General features: G+C 42.3%; 1 protein-coding gene across 21 annotated transcripts in view; it reads left to right on the plus strand.

The window, feature by feature from the left end:
* Positions 1-27,060, plus strand: part of RAP1GAP2 (RAP1 GTPase activating protein 2) — a 1,157,030-nt gene that overhangs the window by 1,071,848 nt on the left and 58,122 nt on the right. For all 21 annotated transcript variants that reach the window (XM_073616723.1, XM_073616725.1, XM_073616724.1 and 18 more), the window contains 3 exons: positions 5,913-5,984; positions 15,573-15,659; positions 20,764-20,898. In XM_073616723.1, coding sequence (XP_073472824.1) covers positions 5,913-5,984; positions 15,573-15,659; positions 20,764-20,898 — 294 coding nt within the window. The remainder of the gene's footprint in view (positions 1-5,912; positions 5,985-15,572; positions 15,660-20,763; positions 20,899-27,060) is intronic.

Consider the following 27,060-nt stretch of genomic DNA (forward strand, 5'->3'; position numbering starts at 1 on the left):
TTTGTTATTGGGGCCTCCAGTCCCTCTCTATCCTCTTTTGAGAGTGACGGGATCTTCAACCCTCTACATTTACCTGTGATGTACTATACAGGTTTTTGTAATAATTTTTAAATGCATTCACTATTTCTGGTACAGACCTGGTGATTCTGGCCCCCTCGACCAAAATGGCAAGTATAATAGATGAGGGTGCTATTAGGACCAGGATGCGCCCCACTCATTCTCAATCCCCAAAAAAGCATTGTTTTTGAAATAGCCTCTTATTTTCTGCTTTCATTAAGACCTGTTTCTTATATTCTTAATGTTTCTCCGACCATTCCCTATGCCTTTCTAGCGTCGGGTCCTCCACGTACCGTGCTTCTGCTACTCTCACACTCTCCCCAGTGATGATCTCTTTTGCCCTTGTTTGTTTCTTAATTTGCTGTATCAACTCACCCCAAATGAACGCCTTCAGGATCTCCCAGATCACTCCCAGTGGAGCTGACTCTGCATTTACTTCTACAAACTCATCTAGGCTGGCTGCTATTTTTCCTGAATCCTCCATTAGCTCCAGCCAAAAGGGATTTATTTTCCAGTCACTCCTACTATAACTATTCCCCATTTTTATTGAAAAAAACACAGGTGAGTGGTCTGAAAGACCTCTTGGTTCATAATTTACTTCCTCTATCATATTCAAAGCCTCTTCATTACATAACACAAGGTCAATTCTGGATAATGTGGAGTGTGTCTTAGAGTAACAGGAGTACTGTCTTACTTCCAGATTCCACTTTCTCCAAATATCTACCAGCCCTGTCTCCCCACAAAATTGGAGGAGCGGGCTGCTAGGTATAATGCCCAACAGTGCTCCAGGTGGAAACCTGTCCAGACTCTTGTCCATGGTCATAATAAAATCTCCTGCCACTATAACAGGTATTTTTGGTTTGTCCATGATAAACTTCATTAAATAATTCAGAATCTCTATACCAAATGGCAGGGGGATATAAACATTAGCCAGTACACCCTGTTCTCTACCGAGCAGAAAAGAAAACATATCATCCATACTCATCTATCTTACTCTGCCTGCAGGAGAAAGCAACCCCCAAATCTACCAAAATACTCACCCTCGAGTAGGAGGTGTGAACAGAGTGGTATTGTACCTGGTAGTTTCTGCGCTTCAAAGTGCAAATTGTATATTTTTCGAGGTGTGTCTCCTGCAAGCAAAGTATTTTGACCTTACTCGCATTGGCCATAGAAAAAATTGCTAATCTTTTAGACAGATCCCTCATCCCCCGAACATTCCAAGAACATATCTTTAGCCTTCTGGTTTATCTCAGGAACTCTTCTCTCCTTTCTCTAGTAACTGTCATTTTCCTTTCTTTTTCTGCTTCCCCTTTACAAATAATCCTAACCCTATTCCTCCTATTTCTGACCCAAGGTGAGTTTCCCTATTTCTTGTGTTCAGGTGCAATATCAAAATAATCATAACTTTATGGATCTTCCTCTTCCTGCATTACATCTAACGTGCGGGCAACGGCTGGCACCAGCTCTTAGCCTCGTGCTCAAAGACAGAGCCTGCTGTCAATCAGGCAGCAGGGTGGAGCTTGACAATATTGTCGGAATGCTTCCTGTGCCTGGAAGGTCCCTACCCCATCAGCCGATATTGGGCAATAGTAGGCATGGCCCACTATCAGCTAACAATGGGTCACAGGAGGACAAAATTAATTGTCCTCCTGTAACCTACAAAAGAAGTATGGCTAAAAAGCTTGGCTAAAGCTCTTTTAACGTTGTAGCTTTGTCTAGCATGTAATAAATTGGAGTAATCAATATGCAAAGAGTGATGGAAAGAATATAGTTATCCATAGAAAATTCATGCAACTGTAGTCTGATCTGTTGAGAACTGATTTCTGATTGGCTGCTCTAAGCTATTGGACTTTGCACAATGTCAATCAATGCTTTGCGCTGACTTATTAGAAAAAAGTGTGATATCTACAGTAAAGGCTGCCGTTGCCTGGCTGCACTTTGAGACACAGAATTGAAACAAATATGAGGATCAAAAAAGTCATAGAAAAAGTCACAACTCCCCATCTTCATAATGGTTCCAAGTCAGCGACTTAAAAAATACTGAAGCTATTAGATCAGCATGACAGCAAGGAACATATACAGTATATTCACCAAATTTATTCTCCACACGTTCCCTTTAAAAAAAGCCCTAATTTTGTTTACAGAATTTTAAAAAATGTAGAATGTCAGACTCTTTTCAGCTAGTAGTTTGTTCAGAGCTGGGTTTATCCTTCAGCTGACATTATTTATCTGTGTACATTCTCTGTCTCAACAAATACGAGTTGAGAGGAAAAGCGGCTAAGCACCGGCAGCAGGAGTGGGTGTTGGCACATAAGCTTTGGAGTAATAAAACAATAAGGCTTAGCTTACAACAGGAAGCTGCGCTCAGAGCAACACAAAGTTATATCTGGTGCAGCATTATTTTAATAAATTGCCATTTTATACAAAGCATTACAGAATGTGCTGTTTGGTGAGGCGTCCTGAAAAGAACAGATTGGCCAGCACAGAGCTGTTAATTGTTTCCAAGAAGCAGCTGGCTTTATCCAGACAATATTCTTGTGCAAATAATATTGGAAGACAGGAAATTCCCCCTTCAGGATGGTTACCAGGCAGAGACTCATACACCAATGTTACAGAAATGGGGTTATTAGGGAGGAATTACTACTTTATGAGTATAATAGGGAGGAGATGCGCTCAGCCAAACTGTAATGGCCTATGAATTAGAAAGCCATATGCCTGTTTTAATTTTATTGGCCTGATGATTTTAAAGCTCGCAGAGGGTAGAATGACTGTTGTTCTCGCATACAAATGCACATTGTATAAGAAAGTGTATATATACAGTACAGTACAAAAGGTTTCTCATCCAAATTGTGATTTTGCTGTTGTACTATATACATCATTTTCAACTATATGGATGGAATCCTTGTTTCCTTTGCAGAGTTATGTGGATTGAGTCTTTGTTTTCTTTGCAGAGATTAACTTTACTTTTGATAAACAATTAAACAAAATTTTTTATTTAAATGATCATTTCTCCCAAAGGTGATATTTTAGTGAAGTCTAGTGAACTGAGTCAGTCCCTCATTTATTAAAGATTTGGATACGCATATAGTGAGATCTCTCTGCCAAAGTCTAGGCAAATTTGAAAATTAAATGTCTGTATTCTCCATAAATTTGCCAGACTGGCCCTTCTCTTGCAGTATTTAAATAGCTTTTATGCCGCGTACACACGGGCAGACTTTTCGACGGACTAGGTCTGGCGGACTTTTCGACTGGCTTTCCAACGGACTTTCCTAATGAACGGACTTGCCTACACATGATCAACCAAAGTCCGACGGATTCGTACGTGATGACGTACGACCGGACTAAAACAAGGAAGTTCATAGCCAGTAGCCAATAGCTGCCCTAGCGTCGGTTTTTGTCCGTCAGACTAGCATACAGACAAACGGACTTTTCGACCGGACTCGAGTCCATCAGAAAGAATTGAAACATGTTTCATTTCTAGGTCCATCGAACTTTTGGGAAAAAAAGTCAGCTGGAGCCCACACATGATCGAATTATCCGACGGACTCCCGTCTGCCGGACCAAGTCTGCCGTAAAGTCCGCTCCTGTGAACGCGGCATTAGGGTAGCCTCCCTGGCGGTATGATTATGTCAGGTTTTTTCTTAAAGCAGTACAATTATTTTGCATAGAAATCTGGCGTTTTATATTGTAGGCCTGTAATTGTTAGCAATAACACACTTAAATCTGTCCACCAAGAGTCTAGTAGATATTCCGGGTATGATGAAGTTTGAAACACAAAATCATAAATTATAATATAATAAATAAATATAAATAATTATAAAAAAATATATATAATAATAATAATATAATAATAATAAAATTAATTTTCCCACGATTCACTATCGCTCAGTTCTGCAAGTGATTCTAATTTACTATCGCTGTTTTCTAGCTGGTCTAAAACCACTTTTGACGTAAAGGGAAACTTTTTGGTTGCTATGGACAATCTTAAGTTTCCAGGCAGAAAGAACAGTATATATAATATAAAACTGCATGCAGGGCATTGGACAAAGCACTAGGGACAAAAGGAACGTGAAATAATTTCATACAGTAATGCAATCTGTAAGATTACAGTGTACTGTATGTATTATGATTTTTCACTTTTTTGAATTTGCCTCCGGCTCCGCCCCCCGTGCGTCGTGACGCTCACAGGAAACGGAGCCCGGCACAGAGAGGCTTCGGGCAGAAGACAGAGCCCACGGACACAGAGGGGGACCATCGCAGGATCCTGGGGACAAAGTAAGTACACCACACCAGGATCCTGCAATGCAATCCCAAGTGTGGCTTGGGGTTACCGCTAATGGTGCTGAAATTTAACCCCCGAGCCACACTCGGGAAAACCGCCAGGGAGGTTAAAGAGGTTTTAAACTCAGAAAAACAAAAAAAAATAAAAGAGACCTGTAAGACAAAGGCATAATGTCTCCTCACATACTAGCTCATTATGAAATACTTACCTTAGAATGAAGCTCTCTCAGCGCACCCGCACACCAGCTGACATTTTCCCTGGAGTTTCTTCCAGATTTGCGGCCTTCGGTACTGTGATTGGCCATAGCTGCGATTACATCACTCCTGCGCATGCGCCGGAGCCGCCGGTCACGGTCGATGACGTTGGCATATATAGTAAATATCTCCTAAACGGTGCAAGTTTAGGAGATATTTACAGTAACTATAGGTAAGCCTTATTATAGATTTACCTGTAGGTACAATTGAAAGGAAGACTTAACTTCCTCTTTAAGTGTGCAGGACTTAGGCAAGCCATACATTAATAATTGTTTTTCCGTTCAAGCAGTGGGTTGAAAAAAAAAGACATGATTCCCCCATACTCAATGTGGATGGGGGAATCACTCCCACTAGGTACTCATATTCTGTCAGTGGGGAGACTTCCCCGCTATCAGAATATACTAATCAGTGTTGCCAAATAAAGCCAGCAGCACTGATCATTTGGGAAAGACGCAACAGGCTGGTTGTACAGAAGTCAATTGGTAGATCAACTTCTGTACAAAAGCCAGAGAGCTTGTTTTAAGTTAACCCAATGGAATAACAGCCCGGGAAACCAATAAACATGCTCTCCTGCCAGAATGCTCCAATCGGTGCTCTCTGCCATGGGCTGAGAGCACTGATCGGGAGTCAGTCAGAGACGCTGGTTTTCCAGCATGCTCATCCGACAGACCTGGCCAAACGGTCAGCTTTGGTCAGACAGACCGACATACACATGGGGCCGAATGTCTCCTGACATTCGGCCTGTGTGTACAGGGCTTTAGGGATTGATTTGCAAAAGACAAATAGTGTGTTCACTTTGCAAGGGAATGAGGTGAAGCTATTCTAACTTCCATCATTGAATCATGTCTATGCAAAATACTGTTATTTTTTTCACCATGTTCATAAAGATAAGGGCAAATTTTCTTTGTAAGGTGCAAATCCCTTGCCAAGTGAACAGTCAAGCTACCTTTAGTAAATCAACCCCTTAATGTTAGGGGAGGTATCCCTACCTACAGCCTGCAGATGTGACAGAGCCCCTGGGACTTGCCACCCAGCATCATTTTGAGACTTTTACCCCAGCATTCAGAGCTTGCCAGTAGAGGAGGAGACCAAGCAGTCAGATGGCCGCTGTTAAAATAGGAAAAAAAAAATATTTAGAACAATTTGTTCACTTTTCACCTAGAGAACATGCTTAACCAATGAGTAAGCTTTGCCATTATATATCGCTTGAGTTTACCAATAGTTTAATGGCCTGCAAAAATAAATAAATCATTAAAATGATTAAATGTGAGAGACAGCTGATTTGTTTAATGATTGCTATTAATATTATTTTTAATCAGGTATCGGTCACTGCACGAGAAGATGTGCCGTCTTTTGGTCCTCCAATACCAAATCCGCCAGTGTTTCAAAAAGTAAGTGGCTTATATTTAAATGTAAATGACTGAATGTTGTGAAAGTAAACAAAAGGCTCAGGGCATTCCAGGTCTGTGATATTTTTATCTTGATAAACATTCTCCTGATCAGGAACGTTGATTTTATTCAACAACACCAGATGTGCAAACAACATGAACTAAAATCTCAATAATAAATAAACAGTAATTAGGTACCATATTTTTGGATCTAATTTGATATTTCAGCTTGTTTAGGCACCAACATTGTGTTTATGGATAAAATGGTGTATTTCCATGTGGATTACTGAGGATTTATTACTATTCATTAAATGTGCGGGAACCAGAAGTTTATTGGATGTGCTAATGTCACCCTTTCAGACAGTTACTTAAAGGGACTGTCCGCTCCCTACACATTGATTAAATATTAGTTAAAGCGGTTGTATACCCGCTGTCATTTTTTTTTTTTTTTTACACCTGCAAGGGAAAAGGCATAATGAGCTAGTATGCACCGCATACTAGCTCATTACGAGATACTTACCTTAGAACGAGGCGCCGGGATCTCACCTGGTCCACGCCGAGGGAGCCGACATCTCCCCTTGGCGTGTCTTCCGGGTATCGCGGCTCCGGCGCTGTGAGTGGCCGGAGCCGCGATGTCGTCACTCCCGCGCATGCGCGCGGAAGACTTCTGCCCGGCAAGCTCCGGAGTTTGCCGGGCTGTCAGCCGAGAGTCCCCTGTGCGCATGCGCCGCTGCAGTCAGCGGCTCATTGCGAGGGGAATATCTCCTAAACCTTACAGGTTTAGGAGATATTTTTTTTACCTACAGGTAAGCCTTATTATAGGCTTACCTGTAGGTAAAAGTTACAAATAAAGGTATACAACCGCTTTAATAATTTTTTATCTTCATTTTTAACAAGGCTGGCATTATGGGCTGGCAGATTGAATCGTAATCCAGAAACTCTTACACGTTTTAGTTGATTCTGGGTCTTAATCTCCCAAGTTACCGTTCTCCAACACCATGTCCCTTACTGGCCTTATTTGGTGGAGTAATGGAGATTAGGCCTTTCATTGTGTCTTCCCTATTGGCTAGGAGTCCAGCGAGGAGATCTGGAATGGTAATGCCATGTAGGCAGTTTGGCCGAGAGGCTGAGTTCCTCAGTACAGATCCCCACAGTACTCTGTACTGTCTGCATAGAAAATAATTTTGCAGGCAGAAACTGGTGACAGGAAACAGCCTGACTCCTTCCTACAAAGTTAGAGCCATGTTAAAATGACAGTTAAAGTGATCTTCCCATCAGGGTCCTGTACAGCAGAAAAGACTTGGTAGTAGATCTGAGGATTGAGCCCACTCCATCAAAAAAGTAATAAAAAAAAACCTTTCACACCTCCTGTGATTTTGGTTTCAGAGGAAGGCAAGACAAAACTCCCCAGGTTGGTGGTACAAATTTTGCCATCCCAGAGGGAAACCCTTCCTATTTACAAATTTTTGAAATATTTTAAAACTCAGAAGTTGTGCATATCATAAAGGTTTTTCTGTTTTTTTATTTTTTACTGATGTTCCCATTGCTTTTGAGAACCCCTTTCTAAATTCATGGTCAAATCATCTTTGTTTCTTGCATAATTGATCTCCAAATTCACGTGTCCTTTGTACAATACCTGGGATAGAAATATTTATACTAATCTTGGATATATTTAAACATTTTTTGTTAAAAGTATTGTTTCATGAAAAAATATGATATATAGCCCCCAAAGTGTGAAGCAGGGGCGGACTGGGCTGACAGTTTCTTGGCTGATCACTTCTGGCAGAAGTGGTGTGGCCATCAGCCAGGAAACTGTCAGGAGGAGAGCCGGCCGGATCACACAGCGCGTGGATCTCCTGCTGTAGCATAGCTTGGATATGAAATGCCGGTTGCTGTCAAACAAGGTCCTCCCTCATTTACCAGTCCCTATGATAGACAGCACACTGGTCCAATACCAGTCCAGGAGGCAAGACTTTGTTTGACAATGGCCAGCGTTTTCTCTCCAAGCTGTGTTACAGTGGGTGATCTCCGCTTTGTGTGATCCGGCCGACAATTCTCCCGATTCCTCCCCTTTATCCCTGCTACATTGATAAGCACTGATGAGGCTTCACTGATGGGCACTGATAGGCTGCATTGATGGCCACTGATAAGGCTGCACTGATAGGCACTGATAGGCTGCAATAATGGGCACTGATAGGCTGCATTGATGGGCACTGATAGGCTGCATTGATGGGCACTGATGAGGCTGCACTGATGGGCAATGATAAGGCTGCACTGATGGGCACTGATAGGCTATACTGATGGGCACTGGGGCACTGATAGGCTGTACTGATAGACACTGATAAGGCTGCACTGATGGGCACTGATACTGTAGGCTAAACTGATGGGCACTGGGGCACTGATAGGCTGCATTGATGGGCACTCATAGGCTGCATTGATGATGAGGCTACACTTATGGGCATTGATAGGCTGCATTGATGGGCACTGATAAGCACTGATGAGGCTGCACTGATGGACACTGATGAGGCTGCATTGATGGGCACTGATAGGCTGCACTGATGGGCACTGATAAGGCTGCACTGATGGGCACTAATAAGGCTGCATTGATGGGCATTGATATACTGCATTGATGCGTACTGATAAGGCTGCACTGATGAAGCTGCACTGATGGCCACTGTTGAAGCTGCACTGATAAGGCAGCACTGATATGCTACACAGATGGGCATTGATATGCTGCATTGATGCGCACTGATAAGGCTGCACTGATGAGGCAGCACTGATGGGCACTGATGAGGCAGCACTGATGGCCACTGATGAGGTGGCAATGATGGACACTGATAAGCTGCACTGATGGGCACTGATGAGGCTGCACTGATATGCACTGATGGAGCGTCACTGATGGGCACTGATGAGGCTGCACTAATGGCCACTGATGTGGCGGCACTGATGGAGTTGCACTGATAAGGGAACACTGATATACTGCACTGATGGGTACTAATAGGCTGCACTGCTGATCACTGATGAGGCAGGACTGATGGCCACTAATGAGGTGGCACCAATAAGCTGCACTGATGGGGCTGCACTGATAAGGCAGCACTGATAAGCTGCACTGATGGGCACTAATAGGCTGCACTGATGGGCACTGATAGGCTGCACTAATGGCCACTGATGAAGCTGCACTGATGGCCAGTAATGAGACGGCAATGATGGGCACTGATAAGCTGCACTGATGGCCAGTGATGGGGCAGTAATGATTGGCATTGATAAGCTGCACTGATGGGTACTAATGAGGCTGCACTGATATGCTGCACGGATGGGCACTGATAGGCTGCACTGATGGGCACTGATGAGACTGCACTGATGGGTACTAATATGCTGCACTGATAGGGCTGCACTGATGGGCACTGATATGGGGCTGCACTGATAGGCACTGATGAGGCTGCACTGATGGGCACTGATAGGCTGCACTGATGGGTACTGATATGCTGCACTGATGGGTACTGATATGCTTTATGTTAATATTGTTAAAGTTGTTAATATTTATTTTTGTAACTTAATTCTGCATAAAACATTTAACGCTGTAATTTCATGAGATAATTTACAAAGGCGTTTTTAGGAGCGGAATTAGGGGTGGGGCAGGGTAGGGGTTGGGTGGGACAACTGGTGGTCAGTAACTCTTAAGGCCTGGCAAGTAGCTCAAGACTTTTTGAATTTTGAGACCTGTGATGAAATATATATTTATATAGCATTTACAATTGCTACATGAGCCATATTGTAAGTTAATGTTATTAAGATTTACCCTTCCTATTCTAACTAAAACCATTGTAAATTTCTATGCAACATGACAACCTGAAGAGGGTTCATTTCTGCAGTAGCCAACGCGTCCTTGACTACTGACTGTTCTGAAGTCTCTCCATTTGGCACATCAGCTGTAATGTCTGCCCCATGGTTACCCATAGAAACCTGGTCCACTGGGAACAACCTTTTGTGCCATCTATCCATTATGTTCCATTTGTGAGTGCTTTACAACACATCATCACCTGCTCATGGAGACACCGACGGATCATGGGGCTCAACAGCAGGTACATTGCACCTGTCGCTTTTACTCCTCTGCCCACATAAGGGATTTTGGCCTTAATCCTTAGGCCTTAATCCTGGCTTCTGGTCCCTTAGACTACTTTACACAGTGCCACTGTGTTTCCAGTTTTGACCCCCTCTCAGCTCTCTTGGCTTTCTTAGTGTCTCTGGCTCTCACAGCCCTGGACCCTTTTAGTAGGGGTTCTTCTAAAACTCCGGGCTCTCTTACTCCTCTGAGGCTTCCAGATCCCTTCAATCCCCTGGACTCGCCTAGTTGTCTCCACTCTTTGTCTCCCAGACACACGAATGGAGTGCTGTCTGTTGGGTGGAGCATGCCTGTTTCATAATGGAAGCCTGGAACTATGCCCAAGTCCTTCATTTTAATGGGTGGGCATGCCTGGACACTGGGTTGGAGATTCCGTCCCAACACTCTTTCCAAACTCCGGAAACCAATCTGGAAAATTTAATTATCCAGACATAGACTGGATGGAGGGAACCATGCATTCGTCTAAGGCTCGCCAGTTCCTAAATGTCTTGCAGGACAATTTCATGGGTCAGATTGTAGACGCACCAACTAGAAACAAGGCGTTACTAGATCTACTGATTACCAACAATACAGACCTGATCACGGATGTGGTAATACGGGGCAATTTAAGAAACAGCGATCACAGGTCAGTTGGCTTCAGTATAAATCACACAAATAGGAAACATAAGGGAACACAAAGACACTGAATTTCAAAAGAGCCAACTTCCCTAAACTACGAACCTTGCTAGAAGATATAAATTGAGATAAAATCTTAGAAACAAAGAACATGGAGGAGAGATGGGTTTGCTTTAAGAGCATATTAAATAAGGGCATTAGCCAGTGCATCCCATTGGGAAATAAATTTAAAAGAGCGAACAAAAGTCCTGGATGGCTTAACTCCAATGTAAAAATGCATATAAAAGCAAAGGAAAAGGCCTTCAAAAAATACAAGGCTGAGGGATCATCATCAGCATACAAACTTTACAAAGAATGCAACACGATATGTAAGGGTGCAATTAGGGCGGCTAAGCTTGAACACAAAAGACACATAGCGGAGGAGAGCAAAATAAAAATCCCAGGAAGTTCTTTAAGTATATAAACAGTAAAAAAGGTAGGACAGACCATTTTGGACCCATAAAGAATGAGGAAGGACATCTGGTTACAAGGGATGGGGAGACGGTGAAGGTATTGAATGTATTCTTCTCCTCAGTCTTCACGAGGGAAACTTAACATTAATAAATCACCGGGACCAGATGGCTTGCACCCGAGGGTACTTAGGGAACTCAGGCAAGTAATTGCCAGACCATTATTCCTAATTTTTACTGACAGTCTACTGACTGGAATGGTACCAGCTGATTTGGAGAAAAGCCAATGTAGCACCAATATTTTAAAAAGGGACAAAATACATCCCTGGGAATTACAGACCAGTTAGCCTACCATCAATGGTATGCAAGCTCTTGGAGGGGATGATAAAGGACTATATACAAGATTTTAGTAATGAAAACGGTATCAGTAATCAGCATGGATTCATGAAGAATCATTCTTGCCAAACCAATCTTATTAACCTTCTATGAGGAGCTGAGCTGTCATCTAGATAAAAGAAGGCCCGTAGACGTAGTGTATCTGGATTTTGCAAAAGGGTTCTGTGCTGGGACCAATCTTGTTTAATTTGTTCATAAACGAGGAAGAGGTAAACAGTTCAATCTCTGTATTTGCAGACAACACTAAGCTAAGCAGGGCAATAACTTCTCTGCAGGTTGTGGGAACCTTGCAAGAAGATCTGAACAAATTAATGGGGTGGGCAACTACATGGCAAATGAGGTTTAATGTAGAAAAATGTAAAATAATCCATTTGAGTGGCAAAAATATGAATTCAAACTACTCACTTGGGGGTGAACCTCTGGGATGGAAAAGGACCTGGGGTCCTAGTAGATGATAGGCTCAGCAATGGCATGCAATGCTAACAAAGCAAACAGAATATTGGCATGCATTAAAAAGGGGATTAACTCCAGGGATAAAGCGATAATTCTCCCACTCTACAAGACTTTGGTCTGGCCTCACCTGGAGTATGCTGTCCAGTTCTGGGCACCAGTCCTCAGGAAGGATGTACTGGAAATGGAGCGAGTACAGAGGGCAACAAAGCTAATGAAAGGTCTGGAGAATATTAGTTATGAAGAAAGGTTACGAGCACTGAACTTATTCTCTCTGGAGAAGAGACGCTTGAGAGGGGATATGATTTCAATTTACAAATACCGTACTGGTGACCCCACAATAGGGAGTTTAATAGGACAAGTGGCCACTCATTAAAATTAGAAGAAAAGAAGTTTAACCTCAAACTGTGTAGAGGGTTCTTTACTGTAAGAGCGGCAAGGATGTGGAATTCCCTACCACAGGTGGTGGTTTCAGCGGGGAGCATCAATCGTTTCAAAAAAACTATTAGATAAGCACCTGAACAACCGCAAAATACAGGGATATACAATGTAATACTGACATATAATCGCACACATAGGTTGAACTTGTGTCCTTTTTCAACCTCACCTACTATACTATGCTCACAATTGATATTCTGGTGCCCTGCACTCTGCATATATGCAAATCCTGCACCCCTAATTCCCTACTTTTACATAGTGGCAGGGCCTCGCACTGTCACTCAGTAAATAATTCCAATCAGAGATTTGGTTGCATTAAATACATGACGTTAGTAGCACTCATTGTAAGGTTAGGAGATCATGGGGTTGATTTACAAAAACTGGAGAGTGAAAAATCTGGTGCAGCTGTGCATGGTAGCCAATAAGCTTCTAACAGCTTGCTCAATTAAGCTTTTCCAAAAAGCCTGGGAGCTGATTTGCTTCTCTGCAGAGCTGCAGTAGATTTTTCACTCTCCATTTTGAATAAATCAACCCCAATGCCTTTAAATGGTGAACCTATTCAGAGTAAATAGGAATCAATAGAACAAATCTGTGTGAGATAAGCAGTGAAATGGATCCGCTATTACTGTACATTTGCGGTTTGCTCTGCAAATAAGGTGGGTTATGTTCAGAATGTTCCTTTCCTACCCAGAAGCACATTTATTCATGTAATCCCTTTGCGTGCAGACACCTGTCACAGCCTGCAGATACCTAGCAGTGACTCAGACAGTCAAGCAGGGAATGACTCAATAAAATTAACAAATCTGTCCCCTCAGTCTATCGCTGGGTGCCCAGCAGGGGGGACAGGCCATCATTTGGAAAGAAAATCAGTGCCAGCTTTTTACAGTCAAAATATTAGTCATAATTTTCCCTGAGCTGTCGTAAATGCATCAGCGTGTCAGCTAAGATGTCTGTGAGTCCCCGCTGGCCCTGGAGAGATTATGAAAGTGCTGAGAGATTTGAATACCAAATGTGTTCATTCCTACTCCCACTTTATTATCAGAACACTGGACCCTGCCGATGTAGAGTGCATTGCAAAATTCTTTATCAGAAACATCTTGTTTCTTTTATTGGTGAAATTATACCTGCGAAAAATACAAGTATTATAAAATCTTGCACCTCAATTTTGTATTTCAACGATTTGCAACTTTAGTATGCATGTTCTATGACAAGAAACATTCAGTCCAACTGTCATTGTAAAGCCTATGATACTGCCATGCACCCTGATTCTGCTAGAAATGACTCATTCCATGTAAAAAGAACAGTCACCCGTCCCACAACCCGAACTGACAATCTTCATTCTGTTGAAGTCCTACCAATGCCAGAAGAATCTCCTGCAACCAACACTGCTGGTCCCCCTCTGCACTTTGTGGTTTCTCACACCAACCCCTACTGCAGGACACAGTAGTGATGTGTGAGCCAGAAGAAAAGGAACCAAAGTGCGCAGCAGGGGAAGCAAGCATATACACACCGGGAGGCTTGTCGGATGGAGATTCTTTAGTAGCATTGAGGAACAAAGATGGGCACACAGGCAGTGGGAATACGTGAGTATTATCTATATTTCTGTGGGATAGGAAATGAGAAGAGATCTCCCTTTTGAGGACACAGACGGCAATAAAAAGAGATTCTTACGTTTCCACAATCTATCCTAGACTAGGAAGTTGTAATAGTTTACGTTTTACAGGTTATGTGTAATTTAAGTGTAATGTATTATTTACACTTACCCCTTTGGCATCCTTTGTTCTGGCTCTCAGCTTTAAATACTGCTGTAACATTACCCAAATTCTTCCTCTCTCTGTGTTTTGACTGAACTGAATGAACCAGTCTTCAGAAATACATGGGGGACTAATTCAATGCAAACAATACACGGGGGCAGGGCCGGTGCTATCACTAGGCAAACTAGGGCACACTGCTGCCTAGGGCGCCCAGCCACTGTTGTTCCTACTCTCTTCTCTCTGCAGCAAGCAACTAAGTCTCAGCATCAGCAGGCAGACGCCGCTCCATTCACATAGTGTCAGAGGCACAGCGGCGGCGGAGGACTGTGTCTGCGTCCCAGATCCTGAATGAATGGAAGCAAGCAAACATTCATTGATGGGCGCTGGTAGTCTGCATTGATGGATGCTGGTAGGCTGCATTGATAGGCGCAGGTAGGCTGCATTGATGGGCGCTGGTGAGGCTGCATTTGATGGGTGCTTCATTAAAAAGTTGGGGTATACCTGAGTGGGGAAAAGGGGTGGAGTCAGGGGTGGAGCCAAGGGGGGGGGTGGCAAAATTAGGTTTTGCCTAGGTTGTCCAAAATCCTTGCACCAGCCCTGCACAGGGGCCAGAAATGTTTGGTGTTACCAGTGCTGTCAGACACATTTTTACAGCTCTCTATTTTGCAATGGATGTCAGGGAGGTAATGAAGAAACTACACTTCCCTTCCACAAAACTCTAAGCCGTTTTTGTTTTCTAAAGTTCTTTTTTGAAGATAACCAGCTGTAAAAAAAAAAAAAAAAAAAAAAACATTAATGAATACAGCACGCTAATATTTTTTTTATAAAACCTACTTCATTTTTTGACATGCATTTGCAAACTCTGGTCAGCAAAATCCCATTGACTATAATGGAGCAGTACACATGGCAGTTCAGATGTTACAAATTACCTGCTCTGTAATGCACTGCATGCAAAGAATGTCTTATCGAGGTGCATTTAAACTGCAGGCAAAGAAGATCAAATATAGCCTTTTATTTTTTGAACACTGGCTCATATACTTGTTATAAAAAATATATAAAAAGAAGTTGGGAAATAGCACTGCTTTTGTTACATTGCAGGAGCAGTACCACCTAAAATAACAATCATCTGTACTAGAGAGGAAGCTAAATAAAGGGAAAATTATCACACTATATTTTATCAGCTACTTTGTAGCTAAATCTTTACCAGCAACATCACAGTTTAACATTTATTGGAAGTATTTCACATATCAAAAAGGTGCCTAAAATGCTGAATATTACATGATATACGGTATTTTATAACATTTACATCAAATCATATCCCACATATCTATCTCATAAGTATTTGTGTATTTATTGATCTATCTAGAACGCAGAGTTCCGAGAGTTTTTGCTGACCAAACTCATTAATGCTGAACATGCTTGTTGCAAGTCTGACAAGTTTGCAAAGCTTGAGGTAAGCAAACGCATAAAATGTATGTAAATACTAACAACAAACTTCTTTATTATGGTCCCTTTTGGCAGCCATACTAGTGCTACTGTTTGATCTTGGTTCAGGGATGGACTGCAAAGCTTTTGCTCACATTTAATGAAACGTTTGATGTTTTGAAATTCACTTAGGTGTCCGTTTATGAAGCAGTGAAATATATTCACGCTTTATTCTCCATCATTTTCAGAGGAGATCGTTCTCTTCTGTGTGCCAGTTTATGAAGCTTTGTAAATTGCTTCTCCTTCGGAGGAGTGAAGAGATCTACAAACTCTTCCAACAGTGGAAAACGGTCCCTGATGCTGGAATACCGTTAGACTTTACGAGATTACAGTACCAGAAATTCACCGCTCAGTACACTGACAGACGGTGTGGTTAATGTTAATAAAATAAATAGTCCCCCTACATAATATATGTACACACACACACACAATATATATACACATACATACACACATTTATATATATATATATATATATATATATATATATATATACATACATACACACACACACACACATAAATATGAAAGGGGGACATGGTTACTGTCTTGGGGGGTCTGAATGAGGCAGAAAGAAGTCCTTCCCCCTCAGATCCCCCGGGATTCTCTCTTCACTCCCCAATTCTCCAACTCTGAGCTGGTGAATCGGGGAGGGTAATTACTTACACCGATCGCCAGTGAAGCGCTGTGATCACAGCTTCATAAACTGGCCGTTTCTGTGTCAATCAATGAGGATTCTCAATGTGCAGAGATCATTGGCGGGAGAACATGTTCAAACACGTTCTCCCCCGATTATTGCTATTTCATAAACCGTTTATGAGCTGAGATCAGCGTCGATCCTCGGGATCACCGCTTTTCACAGTTTCATAAATGGACACCTTAGACTGTTAAAAATGTGATTTGTTCTATACACTGAGCAAAATTATAAACTCAACACTTTTGTGTTTGTCCCTATTTGTCATGAGCTGAACTCAAAGATCTACGACTTTTTTCTATGAACACAAAAGGCCTATTTCTCTCAGATATTGTTCACAAATCTGTCTAAGGCTGGATTCACACCTATGCATTTTTAGTGCTTTTTGTATTTTGCAGATTTGCACTACAGTCCATTTGACATGGTTTCCTATGGAACACGTTCTGTAGTGCAAATCTGCAAAATGCAAAAAGCACCAAAAATGTGTAGGTGTGAATCCAGCCTAAGGCCTCTTTTACACTGACGATCCGTTCAGGTCCGCCTGTCAGTTTTTTAGGCAGACCTGAACGGACCCTCCATAGATCTCAGTGCTGACATTTCCGCTGACATCCGACCCGTTCCAATCTGAAAAAGTGTAACGGAGGAAAAACCTACTTTTCCATCTGTTTTCGGATCGGATCAGGTGACGACAGCCTCTACGGTTCCTTGTCATCCGATCCCCCATAGGGGAGAGCGACGGACCTGTCATCTGCCTGCTCAGTGGGGATCGACGGAGCCCTAAGGCTGGATTCACACCTATGCATTTTTAGTGCTTTTTGCATTTTGCAGATTTGCACTACAGTCCATTTAATATGGTTTCCTATGGAACACGTTCTGTAGAGCAAAAAGCAAAAAGCACTAAAAATGCATAGGTGTGAATCCAGGCCTAGGCTCGATTCACATCTATGCATGTTGCTTTTGAGCATTTCTGGAGTTTTTTTTGTGATGCTTGCCACGTTTTTGAGCAGCGTTTTTGTGGTGTTTTTGCCGCGTTTTGCGTTTTTTTTTCACTGTTTTTTTTAGACTGTATACAGTCTAAAAAAAAAAAAAAAAAAAAAGCCAAAAACGCTGCAAAAACGCTGCAAACACGCTGCACTTGCATTTTTGATGCTGGTCCATTGAATTCTATTACATGCAAAACGATGCATTTTGCATGAAAAAAAGTCCCAGATCCTTTCCAAAAACGTAGAGGTACAAAAAGGCATTGATGTGAACATGTTCCATAGGAACCCATGTTAAAAAATTCCCATGCATTTCTGCAAAATGCAAAATGCATCAAAAAACGCGCTAGTGTGAATGGAGCCTCAGGCTCGATTCACATCTATGCATGTTGCTTTTGAGCGTTTCGGCAGTGTTTTTTATGATGCTTGCCACGTTTTTGAGCAGCGTTTTTGCAGCGTTTTTACAGCGTTTTTGCGCATTTTGCGTTTTTTTTACAGTTTTTTTTTTTTTACTGTATACAGTCGAAAAAAAAAAAAAGCCAAAAATGCAAAACGCATCAAAAACGCTGCAAAGATGCTGTACTTGCATTTTTGATGCTGGTCCATTGAATTCTATTACATGCAAAACGCTGCATTTTGCATGAAAAAAAGTCCCAGATCCTTTTCAAAAACGCAGAGGTACAAAAATGCATTGATATGAACATGTTCCATAGGAACCCATGTTAAAAAATTCCCATGCATTTCTGCAAAATGCAAAATGCATCAAAAAATGCGCTAGTGTGAATGGAGCCTAAGTGCAGCAAAAAGCGCACGGAACTGCATCTGGTATGAACAAGCCTTAATCTGTGTTAAGCCTGTGTTGAATAGTTTTGTATGTATTCTTTTGGTTCTGAGCATGTGTATTCTTGCTCCTACGTTTTTTTTTTTTTTTGTACGAAAACCGTACTAATGAAATGAAAATCGGATGTTGAGTTCACATCCAACAAAAATTTTATAGTCTGCACATCCAGCTTTTGTCTGACAAAAAAGTGAAATCACTGAAAATCGTCAGACAGCTCGTCATATGAATTTTTCCATCCGATTTTCATATTGTGTGTACGGGCCTTTAGTGAGCACTTCTCCTTTGCCAAGATAATCCATCCACCTCACAGGTGTGGCATATCAAGATGTTAATTAGACAGCATGATTATTGCACAGGTGTGCCTTAGGCTGGCCACAATAAAAGGCCACTCTAAAATGTGCAGTTTTATCACACAGCACAATGCCACAGATGTCGCAAGTTTTGAGGGAACGTGCAATTGGCATGCTGACTGCAGGAATGTCCACCAGAGCTGTTGCCCTTAAATTCAATGTTCATTTCTCTACCATAAGACCACATGTAACCACACCAGCCCAGGACCTCCACATCCAGCATCTTCACCTCCAAGATCGTCTGAGACCAGCCACCCGGACAGCTGCTGCAACAATCGGTTTGCATAACCAAAGAATTTCTGCACAAACTGTCTGAAACCATCTCAGGGAAGCTCATCTGCATGCTCGTTGTCCTCATTGGGGTCTCGACCTGACTGCAGTTCATCGTCGTAACCGACTTGAGTGGGCAAATGCTCACATTCGATGGTGTCTGACACTTTGGAGAGGTGTTCTCTTCATGGATGAATCCCGGTCTTTATTGTACAGGGCAGATGGCAGACAGCGTGTATGGCATCGTGTGGGTGAGCAGTTTGCTCATGTCAACGTTGTGGATCGAGTGGCCCATGGTGGCAGTGGGGTTATGGTATAGGCAGGCGTATGCTATGGACAATGAACACAGGTACATTTTATTGATGGCATTTTGAATGCACAGAGATACCGTGATGAGATCCTGAGGCCCATTGTGGTGCCATTCATCCACGACTGTCACCTCATGTTGCAGCATGATAATGCACAGCCCCATGTTGCAAGGATCTGTACACAATTCCTGGAATCTGGAAACATCCCAGTTCTTGCATGACTAGCATACTCACCGGACATGTCACCCATTGAGCATGTTTGGGATGCTCTGGATCAGCGTATACGACAGCGTGTTGCAGTTCCTGCCAATATCCAGCAACTTTGCACAGCCATTGAAGAGGAATGGACCAACATTCCACAGGCCACGATCAACAACCTGATCAACTCTATGTGAAGGAGATTTGCTGCACTGCGTGAGGCAAATGGTGGTCACACCAGATACTGACTGGTTTTGCGGACCCCCTCCCCGACCATAATACAGTAAAACTGCACATTTTAGAGTGGCTTTTTATTCTGGCCAGCCTAAGGCATACCTGTTCAATAATCATGCTGTTTAGTCAGCATCTTGATATGCCACACCTGTGAGGTGGATGGATTATCTTGGCAAAGGAGAAGTGCTCACTAACACAGATTTAGACAGATTTGTGGACAATATTTGAGAGAAATAGGCCTTTTGTGTACATAGAAAAAGTCGTAGATCTTTGAGTTCAGCTCACAATAAATAGTGGCAAACATAAAAGTGTTGCATTTATAATTTTGCTCAGTGTATGATCAAAGCGGTAGTAAACCGTGGAAAAAAATACAAAAAACCTACAAAATAATAGCATAATGTGCTAGTATGCATCGCATACTAGCACATTATGAAATACTTACCTTAGAACGAAGCCCTAAAGTGGCGCCCGGTCACCGCTGAGGGAGCTGACATGTTCCCTCTGCGTTTCTTCCCTGATCGATGGCTCCGGCGCTGAGTGGCCGAAGGTGGGAGCCCACTGTTATGGCAAATTCCGTCAGGATACTCCAGACCTGCACAGCGCATGCACTGCTGACGTCAGTGGCTGCATGCAGGGTCAATATCTCCTAAACCATGCAGGTTTATGAGATATTCTTTTTATGTACAGGTAAGCTTTATGATAGGCTTACCTGCAGGTAAAAATCACCAAACAGGGTATACAACCACTTTAATAATGAAATACCCATTGACCCTGCCAGAACTCTCGTAAGCTAACAACATCCTGTCCTCCTTGGGTCTGCTGACTGTTATGAGTTAATATTGTTCCGGGCTCTCTCTGTGGACTACTGAACACCTCCCCATGTGGTGCCGAAGAGGAGAGGAGTAGGTGTTCTGCAGTAAGGCCAGAGGGTGACAACAATATTTGCCCATAGATGTATTACAGTGCGTAGACAGTATCCCATGTAAAGACTAGTAAGCTGAAATGTATGAATGTTTTGTTCTTGAGTAAGGAATTCAGGAGAACATAAAGTTGACAAAGTTTTGCAAATATGTAACTTAACATATACTTGCTCAAATTACCATTTCATAAAACACATATACAGTAATATTGCATTCACTGTTACTATCTCATTGGGGGAAAATGGTATCTTGTATATGAACATCTTCTTTAACTTAGGACCGTACAAGAGCTGCTCTACTAGACAATCTGCATGATGACCTTCATGTGCATACACAGGCCATGCTTGGTCTTGGGCCAGAAGAGGACAAACTGGAGAATGGAGCTCATGGAGGATTCCTGGAGTCTTTTAAAGTAAGTGTAGGGAAAGACCTTAACCTGGTAAACTCCATAACCATCTTCTTAGGTCAGTGGGCCTGATAATTCAGTAATAACTTTACTTATATACTCATACAGAAATTAAGCATATATTGTTTTTTATGGAAAATAAGGCTTTCCTTATGTGTTTTTGTCTCTAGTTAGTTGATAACATTTCTGTATATTTTAACCACTTCCATACAGGGCATTTTCACCCCCTTCCTGCCCAGGCCAATTTTCAGCTTTCAGCGCTGTCGCATTTTGAATAACAATTGCGCGGTCATACTACACTGTACCCAAATGAAATTTTTATCATTTTTTCCCCACTAATAGAGCTTTCTTTTGGTGGTATTTGATCACCCCTGCGTTTTTTATTTCTTGTGCTATAAATAAAACAAGAGTGACAAGTTTGAAAAAAACACAATATTTTTTACTTTTTGCTATAAGTATCCAAATTTTTTTTTTTAACAAATTTTTTCCTCAGTTTAGGCCGATATGTATTCTTCTACATATTTTTGGTAAAAAATATCGCAATAAGCGTATATTTATTGGTTTGCGCAAAAGTTATAGCGTCTACAAAATAAGGGGATAGATTTATAGCATTTTTATTATTATTTTTTTTTTTACTAGTAATGGCGGCGATCTGCGATTTTTATCATGACTGCGATATTGCGGCGGACACATCGGACAATTTTGATACATTTTTGGGACCATTCACATTTATACAGCGATCCATGCTATAAAAATGCATTGATTACTGTATAAATGTGACTGGCAATGAAGGGGTTAACCAGGAGGGGGCGCTGTAGGGGTTAATGTGTTGCTAGGGAGTGATTCTAACTGTGGGGGGAGGGGATTCACAAGGGGAGGAGACCGATCGGTGTTCCTCTGTACAAGGAACACACCATCGGCCTCCTCCCATCTGACAGGACGTGGATCTGTGTGTTTACACACACACAGATCCACGGTCCTGCTCGGTTACCGGGCAATCGGGGGTGCCCGGCGGACATCGGCACCGGGACCCGAGCGATGGGGCACGCGCGCCCCCTGGGCTGCCTGGAAGGCTGCGCCATCATATGACGGCGGCCCAGAAGAACAGCTGCACCGTCCCGCCGTCATGGGCAGCAAGTGGTTAAAGACAAAATTAATGAAAAGAACAGACATTTTTTCCAGTTTGACAAGTGATCATTTTAAAATAAAATGTTACTACAGATATCAAAGTGATGATTTTATTCTGCAATTTGTCCTTTTTTTCTGGACACAAAAATGCTTCTGGTAAAAAGGCACGGTGAGGTTACAAGTGTCCATAGAAGTGAAGCAGTGATGCTGTGGTACAGGAGGAACATGAGTGCCTGAGGATGTTGTTTGTAGACATTTGGACCGGTGATGCCAACTGGGAGGAATCAGCAAAACGTACAGGCAGGAGTGTTAAGCAAGCAGTCACTGGAGCCACATCTAACACTAGCAGACATTAAGGAAGAACTCGGCTTGGCAGTGAGTTCAAGACAGCATGACCCATTGGGCATGTAGCAGGAGAATCTAAGAGTAGACTAGAGCAGGCACTTGAAGGGGAATGTTGGACTGAGTCAGGCAGAAGGAAAGTGTAGTTGCTCCAGAGTTTAGTAAATGAGGTAAAGCTTCACTTTGCAAAGAAAATCCAATCATGAGCCTAGAAAATAAAAAAACAGCATTTTTGCTTTCACGTGATTGGATGATGGAAGTCAGCAGAGCTTCCTGCTCATTTACTAAGCTCTGGAGCATCTGCTCTTGCAGAGTACAACTGTACTTTGCACAGCGGACAGTCTATTTGCCTTTAGTAAATCCACCCCATAATGTTTTAAAGGGAATGTATAATGTTGGTGCACATGCTTTCTTTCTATTTTGATCAAGACTACAGATGGAAAATGCAAAACATTTTTGTTAGTTAAAAATTAAATATTGGATATGAATTTAAAAAATGTATTATGACCAGTCAACACATGCTGTTTTCTGCAGTTGTTAATGTCTTCGCTGTAAAGAGAGTGTAAAATGATATTCAGGTCTATTCAGAATACACAGCTGAATGAGTCAAATGGAGACAATTGCCCCACATTGTCTCTGGATAATAGAACTCTACATAGAATCCTAGTTGGAGAGTAACAGTCCAAATGCGAGCGATTACTGCTGGGCTGTGTTTTTTGAAGATCGTGAATGCTCTGTGAATAACGTGCCATGGATTCAATCTTTGATGAATATACACCTATCAGTCATGTTAGCAGCAAGTAGACATGTTGTCCCTGAAGTTGATGTGTTGAAATCAGAAAAAATGGACATCACAGTTTGTTGTGTATAGGGCTGTGTAGCAGACCAGTCAAGGTGCCCATGCTGATCCATGTCCACAGCCAAAAGTGCCTACTTTGGGCATGTGAGCATCAGAACTGAACCACTGAGCAATGGAAGAAGGTGGCCTGGCCCAATAAATCACAATTTAATTTACATTATGTGAATGGCTGGGTGCGTGTGAGTTGCTTACCTGGGGAAGAGGTGGCACCAGGATGCAGTGTGGGAAGAAGGCAAGCCGGCGGAGGCAGTGTGAAGCTTTGGGCAATAATCTGCGGGGAAACCTTGGTCCTGTCATTCATGTAGATAATGCTGCGATGTGTACCGCCTACCTAAACATTGTTGCTGACCAAGTACAACCCTTCATTAAAATGGTATTCCTTGGCAATGATGGCAATGACCTCTTTCAGCAGGATAATGCACACTGCCACGCTGCAAAAATATTGAAGAATGGTTTGAGGAACACAACAGCGAGTATTAGGCGTTGACTTGGCCTCCAAATACACCAGATCTCACTCCATTCAAAATCTGTGGGCTGTGCTGGAAACACAAGTCTGATCCATGGAGGCTCCACCTTGCAACTTACTTTCTACTGACGGCTTGGTGCCAGATATCACGGCATACCTTTAGAGGTCTAGTGGTGTCCGTGCTATTACGGGTCAAGGCTTTTTTAGCAGAAAAAAGGGGAGCCTACTCAATATTAGGTGGGTCATCATAATGTGATGGCTAATCTGTGTAGATTTCTTGTTTAAAGAATGTGTACATATAATAAAAACATTAATGTATTACATGTAGAAACGTATAAACATGTCCGCTTTTCATTAGCCTTAAAGGAATATCCTAATCACTGAATTTTAGCCTTAAAGCAGTATTAAACCCCCTGTATCAGCTCCATGTTACTATTAACAATTGTCAGCCATTTAGCAGGCCATTTTGCCAACACATTTTGTACAGCCAGTTCTCTGCTTGCAGCATTTCCTGGAAATCACTGCTGCATTAGGTGACCTCCTCTTTCAGGACTACATTTCCCATGATTCCTTGCAGCCAGTGCATAATGCACATATCTGATAACAAGTGCTTCAGCTAGTCCCCCCTCTCAAACATTTGTAGTCTAGGGCAGGAGCCCCAGACTACAAAGGTTGATCAGTGTGATTCCAGGGAGTCCCTGCATGGAATTGTAGCTAGTCTATAGACAGAAACCCCAGGGGCATAGATTTTGTTGCAAGATTGTGCAAGAAGGTTTTGTCCAAAAACTAGTCAGTATCTGGTGTGACCACCATTTGCCTCACGCAGTGCAGCACATCTCCTTCGCATAGAGTTTATCAGGTTGTTGATTGTGGCCTGTGGAATGTTGACCCATTCCTCTTCAATGGCTGTGCAAAGTTGTTGGATATTGGCAGGAACTGGAACACGCTGTCGTATACGCCATTCCAGAGAATCCCAAACATGCTGAATGGGTGACATGTCCAGTGAATATGCTGGCCATTCAAGAACTGGGATATTTTCAGCTTCCAGGAATTGTGTACCGATCCTTGAAACATGGGGCTGCGCCTTATCATGCTGCAACATGAGGTGATGGTCGTGGATGAATGGCACAACCATGGGCCTCAGGATCTTGTCACAGTATTTCTGTGCATTCAAAATGCCATCAATAAATTGCACCTGTGTTCATTGACCATAGCATACGCCTGCCCATACCATAACCCCACCGCCACCATGGGCCACTCGATCCACAACATTGACATCAGCAAACTGCTCACCCACACGACGCCATACATGCTGTCTGCCATCTGCCCTGTACAGTGAAAACCGGGATTCATCTGTGAAGAGAACACCTCTCCAAAGTGCCAGATGCCATCAAATGTAAGCATTTGCCCACTCAAGTCAGTTACAACAATGAACTGCAGTCAGGTCGAGACCCCGATGAGGATGATGAGCATGCAGATGAGCTTCCCTGAGACGGTTTCTGACAGTTTGTGCATGAATTCTTTGGTTATGCAAACCAATTGTTGCAGCAGCTGTCCGGGTGGCTGGTCTCAGACAATCTTGGAGGTGAAGATGCTGGATTTGGAGGTCCTGGGCTGGTGTGGTTACACGTGGTCTGCGGTTGTGAAGTCGTTTGGATATACTGCCAAATTCTCTGAAACGCCTTTGGAGACAGCTTATGGTAGAGAAATGTACATTGAATTCAAGGGCAACAGCTCTGATGGACATTCCTGCAGTCAGCATGCCAATTGCACGTTCCCTCAAAATTTGTGACATCTGTGGCATTGTGCACTGTGTGATAAAACTGCACATTGTTGCCTTTTATTGTGGCCAGCCTAAGGCACATCTGTGCAATAATGCAGCACAAAATCACACCGCTCTGAACAGAAAAGCCAGATGATGAGATGGACGGTGGCACACCTAATCCAGGTGCTCTGGCTCAGGATTTCCCTCCCACATCTGGAAACGAATCACAAATGTATATAGAAGAGCCGGCACCACTGGAAATTCAGTTTTCTATTTTATTGTTGTCTTACGACCATGATATAAAGAACATGCAGACGCGTTTCGACACGCAGGCCTTGTTCACAGCACATTCAAAAGTGATACACATAGCATATATATATATATATATATATATATATATATATATATATATATATATATATATATATATATATGTGCACATGAAAGTTCATTCTTACTAATCAGAAGTGCTCACTAACACAGATTTAGACAGATTTGTGAACAATATTTGAGAGAAATAGGCCTTTTGTGTACATAGAATAAGTCATAGATCTTTGAGTTCAGCTCATGATAAATAGGGGCAAACACAAAAGTGTTGCGTTTATAATTTTGCTCAGTGTAGATACCTAACATGTCACGCTAAAAAGTTGTGGGCGGAATAGTGACACTACGGTACTTAAAAATCTCCATAGGCGACGCTTTAAACATTTTTACAGGTTACCTGCTTAGAGTTACAGAGGCGTTCTAGTGCTAGAATGATTGCTCTTACTCTAATGTCCATGGTGATACATATGTTTACATATGCGTGCGCGACTTTCGTATGCGTTCTCTCATGCGTGTGAGCACGGAGGGTTAGGGAAACTTTACTTTTTTTTTTCTTATTTATTTTCTTTTTTTTAATTGTCCCTATATTTATTTTTTTAATCACCTTTATTCCTGTTAAAAAATAATGTAAACATCCTTCGTAATAGAGATTAGGATGAGAGGTCCTCTTTATGGAGAGTTCTGGGGACAAAAAACCCCAAATCTCTCCTTTATCTTTAAAAGCAAAGGATAAAAAAAAAAAAAATTGTTTACTTCTACCCTGGACAAGAAGTGCCACCATGACAACGCTCCGGTCCTCCAAGGCCATAGAAGTGATCAGAGACAATCTGGTCTCTCTCCACCTCTGTGACCAACCCCGCATCGGATCGCCGGTGAAAACTGTAAGCCAGAGAAACACAGACAAGCAGTGTGTGTGTGTGTGTGTGTGTGTGTGTGTGTGTGTGTGTGGGGGACGATGTCCCCTCCTGCCGCTTCTGAAAGCAATCCATCGGCTAGTGGCCACTTTCATTAGAAAACCAGCAGCTGGCTAAAAAAAAAAAAAAAAATTACTTTCAGCCATAACCCTGGTAATCCACTTGCAAACAGCAACGTTTACAGTATATACATATTGTGGCCGGCAAGTGGGTTGCAATCAGGGCCAAACCAGGGCTTGGTTATACCCACATATCAAAAGCCTTGCTTTATCATTCACAGAATTATTTTTTGTCATCAATATTGTTGATTTACTAAAGGCAACTAGACTGTGCACCTTGCAAGTGCAGTTTTACCCTGCAAAGACATCTG

This window comes from Aquarana catesbeiana, linkage group LG02 (assembly GCF_042186555.1).
Source record: "Aquarana catesbeiana isolate 2022-GZ linkage group LG02, ASM4218655v1, whole genome shotgun sequence".
Taxonomy (NCBI): domain Eukaryota; kingdom Metazoa; phylum Chordata; class Amphibia; order Anura; family Ranidae; genus Aquarana; species Aquarana catesbeiana.